Source organism: Terrapene carolina, unplaced genomic scaffold (genome assembly GCF_002925995.2).
Source record: "Terrapene carolina triunguis isolate 2854851 unplaced genomic scaffold, T_m_triunguis-2.0 Scaffold35022, whole genome shotgun sequence".
NCBI classification, from domain to species: domain Eukaryota; kingdom Metazoa; phylum Chordata; order Testudines; family Emydidae; genus Terrapene; species Terrapene triunguis.
This window is the reverse complement of record NW_020699373.1, coordinates 9,761,590-9,768,947: the sequence shown is the minus strand read 5'-3', so window position 1 is coordinate 9,768,947 and position 7,358 is coordinate 9,761,590. Positions and strand designations below refer to the sequence as shown.

Genomic DNA, 7,358 nt, shown 5'->3' with positions numbered 1-7,358 from the left:
AACAGAAGAAAGTAGGAAAAAGTGAGGAGAAGAGAACATAAGTGAGAGGGAAAGTCCCCTAATAGAGCATAGTTCTAATTCTAACATCATCTCAATGGAAGTTAGGAACCTAAACACTTCTGTGGAGCAGGATCCTAGAAAAATCACAGGAACACCACAATCCCTAAAGCCTGAGTTAGGTGCCTACAGTCCCTATACAATGATTGGGGGAGAGAGGCACCATAGACTGCAGTCTACTAAGCCAGCACACAAGGCAGGGAGCCACCTAAGCTAGCCAATGGAGACACTGAGCAGAGAGGTGTGCGCTGAGCCCTGCCCCTCTCTCAGAGAGAGGCTCTTAAATCCAGGCTGCATGGAGGCACCTAACTGTGCTAGCAAGGCACGAACTGGCGGAAAATAGGCATTCAGCCACCTAAGATGCTTGCAGGACCTGAAACAAAATGGAAGAGGAGGAGCAGGATCTCCCTTACAATCTGTAGCCAAGTGGATAGGATGTGGAACACCCCCAATTTAAGTCCCCCTGCCTTCTGCCACCTCTCAGGTGATTGTCCTAACCACTAGGCTATAGAGTCAGTAACTCTTTCTCTAGCCAAATAATATTTAAGTATTCCATTGTTTAATTAAAGTGGAACAACTTCAAAAGGAGAGACTGAGGGAGCCTCACATCAGAATATTCCATAGTCTACTTGCTAGGGCAATCACCTGAGAGGTGGAAGACTCCTGTTCAAATCCCTTTGCCCCCTCAGGAGGAAGGTGGGAATGAACCTAGGAGGCTCCCTCTTCATGGGTGAGATTATAAGGGAGATCCTCTTCCTCCTTCCCACACTCCCAGCTGTTTTGTGTGAACTTGCCTGATGAGCCCAATCTGATATGCGTGCTAAGAAGCCTCCGTCTGGATCAGGACTCTGCACATGACTTGACTAGCCAAGCATCTATTTTTTCCCGGTTTGTTAATTGCTCTGGGGCTTAGACAGGAGATAAGCACCTGGGCACCCAAGAGAGTGAGGCTGTAGTGTGCATGGCCAGAAGGGCCTTGTGAGTTTAGGCGCCTGCAGGGTTAGGTGGCAGCCTAGTGGGAGTTTTGCAGTGGTGCCTAAAAATGGGACTTGGATTTCTAAGTAACTTTGTGGACCCCACCCTCAGTCCTTATTCTTTATCCACAGGTACCTCTGATCTTTTGTTGTAGTGACCAATTTTTCATTTGTTTGCTATTTTATTACCTTCCTTACTTGGTGAAGAAGATTATGGTCCCTGCTTGCTTTCCATGAGTTATGATTTTTGTCCAGAGCAGTGGATCCAACATAGGTAAAAAGTAAGAGTTTTCTTACCTTTAACTTTGATTTCTTCTAATATGGAGCCACTGCTCTGGGCAGACTCACCTTGTGCTTATTTAGTGTTTTATTAATTTCTGAGCTTGTCACAGGCTTGTCTTTTACATTCTTTCATGCAAGGTTGAAAGGGAAAGGGAAACAAGTTCTCAGAATGTCAGTGACACTACGGCAAACTGTATTGGTGATAGAACTATCATGCTAGGTTGCATTAAATCTATCACCATCTATAAGTTAATTGTGTATAGCTTCACTTCAGAGTTGATATAACGGCTTTGGAGCTTTCTGTTTTCTGAACTTTGGAATTTCTTACCTGGGAATAACATATCAGTTCAAACATGCCAGCAGTGGATTCTAATACCCTAAGGAAGAAAGAAGAAAAAAATCAAAAAAGAACTCTGCAGAGTTCTAATCAATTGGATTGGACAAGAACATTCTTGGGTTATATATTCTATCCAGAGCAGTAGATTCTACTAGGAGTAATCAAAATTGCAATGGCGAAAACTAATTTTATCTTTCAGAGTGGCTTGAAGAGAAGTGTTCCCTTACTAACCAAGGACTGCTTTCTGTCAGTGCACGTCACTGGGACAAAACAACTAATTCTCATTTCTCACCTGAAAAGAAGAGCCCATTCTCTCCATTACATTTGAGAGCTGCACCTCATGTTAACATACATGATACAAATACATCTGTTGAATGGCTAACAAGACAGGAAAAACAGCACAGTGAGACAGAAGGACCAATGCATTTCTTATATCAAGAAAAGAAAAACAAAGATTTGTCTGACTCACTTAACTGTAAAGAAGTATCTTTTGAACCAAACAGCTCAACAAAAAGCCAGAAGACTCCACCATTTGAACAGTCTAGACAATGTGATGATGATTCTGACCTTCTGAGCAGTTTTATCATGCTAAGATCTAAACACGTGTTCATCCAAAATGAGGAAAAAAATAATGTGGATAGGCAGAAAGATGGTAGGTGAACCATTCTGTCCTGTAATTTTAGGTCTAATTCTGCTCTCTTACACTGCTGTAAATCAAGTATAACTCCATTCAAGTCAATATAATTAATTACATGGGGTGAAATCCTGGTCCCATTGACTTGAGTAGATCCAGTATTTCATCTATGGTATTTACTTTCTATTTTTCTTTTTAGTTGTTTTGTTAGACAGTGTGCATTAAAGTTTGGTTCCACTCTGAAAGGAAAATGTAAAAATGGTACCCTCTGACTCAGACTGTCTGCTCCCCTGGCATGTTCTGAGTCTAGTCTGCTGATTTTTGTGACAAAAGTAAGTTTCTATTGCTTACTACTCTTGTTAGTCCTGCAGAGCTAGCACAGTTAAGAGGGAACTACAGTCTGCTTCTTCTTATCCCAGCAGAACCATTCCAATTAGTTACACCTGTGCAAACCCAGTGATGCAATGAGGCTGAACAGTTGTCTGTGAAGACAGAATATGGTTTGAAGATCTGTTATCACTGCTGATGATGTGCGGGAAGAAAACTTAGCTTACAGACTGAGTATACAGGACTGGCACTTAGAAAGAAAAATTACTTATAAAACCATCTTTGCTACAGAAATCATTGTGAGACAATGAAATGTTAGCTCAGTCACTTTTCAGAGTAGAGTCACGGTAAAAAATAAAATGCTGCAGGACCCAGACCCTGGTTAGCAGAGCTTCAACACAGATTATGCATGAGTTATATATACCCTTGGAAAATAAGTTTGTAATGTAGACACTGTTGCAGCACTAATTATAATAGCATGAAGTGGTGCTATGTAACAGATTAATATGGATTTTAATTGTATCCTGACATAATTTCAAAATAACAATTATTTGCAAGACATTTTAATAAAATTTAAAAAATAAAACCATTTATTATTGTTTTATGTTGATACACATGCAGATCTTGAGAAATTGATAACCCCAGTTCTAAAAGTACAAACTCAAGACTTGTGAACTAAGGTCTTATGTTACCATCTAGTGAACTCTAACTAGAAGTGCATCTCTGAGTAGTACTATGGATAGAGGCATAGTTAAATATAGTGTAAACAAGTAAATGTATACAAAAAAAATTAGGAGTCCTTGTGGCACCTTAGAGACTAACAAATTTATTTGGGCATAAGCTTTCGTGGGCTAGACCCACTTCATCAGAAGTATGAAGTAAAAAATACAGGAGCAGGTATAAATACATGAAAGAATGGGGGTGCTTTACCAAGTGTTAGGTCAGTCTAACGAGATAAATCAATTATCAGTAGGATATCAAGGGAGGAAAAATAACTTTTGAAGTGGTAAGAGAGTGGCCCATTACAGACAGTTGACAGTGTGAGTAACAGGGAGAAATTAGTATTGGGGAAATTAAGTTTAAGTTTTGTAATGACCCAACCACTCCCAGTCTTTATTCAGGCCTAATCTGATGGTATCTAGTTTGCAAATTAATTCCAGTTCTGCAGCTTCACGTTGGAGTCTGTTTTTGAAGTTTTTTTTGTTGAAGAATTGCCACTTTGAGGTCTGTTATTGAGTGACCAGAGAGATTGAAGTGTTCTCTTATGGGTTTTTGAATGTTATGATTCCTGATGTCAGATTTGTGTCCATTTATTCTTTTGCATAGAGACTGTCCGGTTTGGTCAATGTACATGGCAGAGGGGCATTGCTGGCACATGATGGCATATATCACATTGGTAGATGTGCAGGTGAACGAGCCTCTGACGGTGTGGCTGATGTGGTTAGGTCCTATGATGGTGTCCCTTGAATAGATATGTGGACAGAGTTGATACCGGGGTTTATAGCAGAGTTTCGTTCCTGGGTTGGTGTTTTTGTTGTGTGGTGTGTAGTTGCTGGTGAGTATTTGCTTCAGGTTGGGGGGCTGTCTGTAAGCGAGGACTGGCTTGTCTCCCAAGGTCTGTGAGAGTGAGGGATCATCCTTCAGGGTAGGTTGTAGATCCTTGATGATGCGCTGGAGAGGTTTTAGCTGGGGGCTGTAGGTGACGGCTAGTGGCACTCTGTTACTTTCTTTGTTGGGCTTGTCTTGTAATAGGTGACTTCTCGGTACCCTTCTGGCTCTGTCAATCTGTTTCTTCACTTCACCAGGTGGGTACTGCAGTTTTAAGAACACTTAATAGAGATTCTGTAGGTGTTTGTCTCTGCCTGAGGGATCGGAGCAAATGCGGTTGTATCTTAGGGTATGTCCAGACTACCCGCCGGATCAGCGATCGATCTATCAGGGATCGATATATCGTGTCTCGTCTAGACGCGATATATCGATCCCCAAACGCGCTCCCGTCGACTCTGGAACTCCACCAGGGCAAGCGGCGGTAGCGGAGTCGACGGGGGAGCCGCGGCCATCGGTCCCGCACCGTGAGGACGGGAGGTAAGTCGAAATAAGATATGTCGACTTCAGCTGTGCTATTCCCGTAGCTGAAGTTGCGTATCTTACATCGCCCCCCCCCCCCCCCCCCGCCAGTGTAGACCAGGCCTTAGAGCTTGGCTGTAGACAATGACTGATAAATGCTTAACCTATCCAAACATATGTAGATTTTATGTCAATTCCTTCTAAAGTATGGTTCCAATTTTAGCTGAAGGCCTATTGTCTCCCAATAAATTACAGTGCTGCTGTGGGTTATTTTTATAGACACCAGTTATATGTACTATTTAACCCAATTAGTATTTAGGAGAGAACTAGTAAAAGTAATTGGTTAGCATAATTTTGAACCTTAATAAACTTAAAATTCAGTAGGCTCCTGGACAGTAAAATACGAACTTTGACTTTTAACTTTGGGGGATGGAAAGTTTTTTACTTTTCCCTCTTTATTTCGCCCAAGTACCTCATTTTCACAGCTGCAGCCGTATGACATAGGGATCAATCCACTTTGCCAAGAAGTGGGGGCTGCTAGCTCCAAATGTGATCAGCAGCAGCTGGAGGGAATCTGCCAGGACGAGGAGAACAGAGATGCTGGGGCACCCTTAGGATAGCTTGTGACTTCTTATTTGTATTGGAGAAGGAGAAAAAAAAAACCACAGAAGGGATAGATGCTGAGGTGCAGCTACAAGTAAAGATGAAGGGAGTGAGAATGACCTCTTAAGTAAACTGTTTCCAGCCCTTCTCTTACTTACCCTATTTCCAGTGTTCCTGATCTCTCCAGCTCACTGGTGACCCCATCAGCCTCCACCCTCTTTCCCTGAGCAGTTTCTCTTTCTTAGTCCAATTGAATTCCTGCTCTCAGATGCTCTTCCACTCAGCAGTTTCCCTGCCTTAATGCTCATGTAGGAATCTCCCTTTATACAAACAATAGGGCTATAGAAGCAGCTCCCAGCAGTTTCTCAACTTTGCCAGGATACGGATCTCCATCTCAGAGGGGAGGTGGCTGATTCCATTCAGACCTGACAGCACCCACTTTTTGGCAAACATAATCTGACCAATGTATCATGTGGCTGCAGCGAGGCAGTGTGGGAACTTGGAGGAAATAAAGAAAAAATAAAATATTTTCACTTTCTTTTTCCAAAGTAAAATATACAATTATTTTTCTGTGGCACAGGAGCCTCCTGAATTTGAAATGTTTCATTAGCGAGTGGAGGGACGTGTTAGAAAATTTACTTATTCCGTGGACTTGTCTTATGATAATTTTATATAATCTATGTCCAACGTTTTAGCACTGGAAATTAAAGTGTGTCCAGAAGTTCTTAAACAAGACAGTCCTGCTGTTTGTAAGGCTACATTGACAGAGAAAACAGAACAGGAGAATCAAGGCAGCATCTCAGTCAAAATTCAAGCATCAGGTATAGAATTTTGCTTTGAATGGTCTGTTTATTTTTTTTTTTGTAATATTGCAATTTTACACTAAATAATATTCATCCATACAAAACCAATATCCATTTTATTCTCTGCTCTCTACGGCTCTTATCCTGCAAAAATTCAATATGGGAACCCTTATGCCCATGCAGACTGTCGTATAACAATCCCTATATTTCACCATGGTAGCATCATATGTGAAAGAATTAAAAGAGTTTCTCAGTCAGATATACGCTATATCCAATATTGAGAACTTAAAGACAAACACAAATATTTAACAGGAGTGAAATATTAACAATATGTTATGATTCCTTACTGGAAATATTAAGCACTTTAAAAAGAAAATGATTAATCAATAAATGAATGAATGAATGAAATTACACTGAGTAGCAAAAACAATATAGTATATGAGCTATCCTGACAAAGAATGCAGAACTGGAGATGATGAGAATGAGAACTTACATAGTGCTCCACATCTTCAAAGTACTTTACAAATATTAACTAATTAGTTAATAATTATGAGGGCATAAATGACCAAATGTAGTGAGACCCGCAACTGAAATGCAGCCCAGTCTGGCAACCTTACCTGTCAGCTTGAGATATTTTAAAAATGAAATGATAAACCCTTGAACATAGGGGATAATAGAGTTTTAACCTTGATGATGTGATTAACTCAACTGTAATGTTAAGCCCATAAAAGAAAAAATTGATATTCAAGAGATTTAGGTATCCCATCGAGAAATAGGTATCCCATCGTGCCTTCCAGTTAATTAAATAGCAGCAGTATATTTGAGTTCTTCAGACTACTGTGTTGCTGTCACCTACTTGGATGTCATGAAAACTCAGTTATATCTGAAGGTATGTCTACATTATGGAGACTGTGCTGGCACAGCTATGCCACCACAGCCATGTAATGTAGATACAGCCTACACCAACAAAAGGGTTTTTTCTATTCATATCGGAATACCACCTCCCCAAATGATGGTATCTACATTGACTGAAGCGTTCTTTTGTCAATACAGCCACATCTACACTGGCAGTGGGGTTGATATAGCTACGTTGGTCAAGGAGTGGATTTTTTACACCAACATAGCTATGTTGACTTAACTTTTACGTGTAGATAAAGCCTTAGGTCTGGTCTACACTCCTGAGCAACATAGTTATACCAACCTAACCTCCAGTGTAGACAGAGCTTCTCCCGTCAGACCAGGGCCGGCTCCAGGCACCAGCCCACCAAGCTTGT

At 40.9% G+C, this 7,358-nt stretch overlaps 1 protein-coding gene across 1 annotated transcript in view; it reads left to right on the top strand.

Annotated features, from left to right (window-relative positions):
* LOC113405301 (protein shortage in chiasmata 1 ortholog-like) overlaps positions 1-7,358 on the top strand; it is a 69,815-nt gene that overhangs the window by 15,224 nt on the left and 47,233 nt on the right. Inside the window, exons 7-8 of the mRNA XM_026646362.1 lie at positions 1,850-2,302; positions 5,977-6,102. Of these exons, the coding sequence (XP_026502147.1) occupies positions 1,850-2,302; positions 5,977-6,102 (579 nt within the window). The remainder of the gene's footprint in view (positions 1-1,849; positions 2,303-5,976; positions 6,103-7,358) is intronic.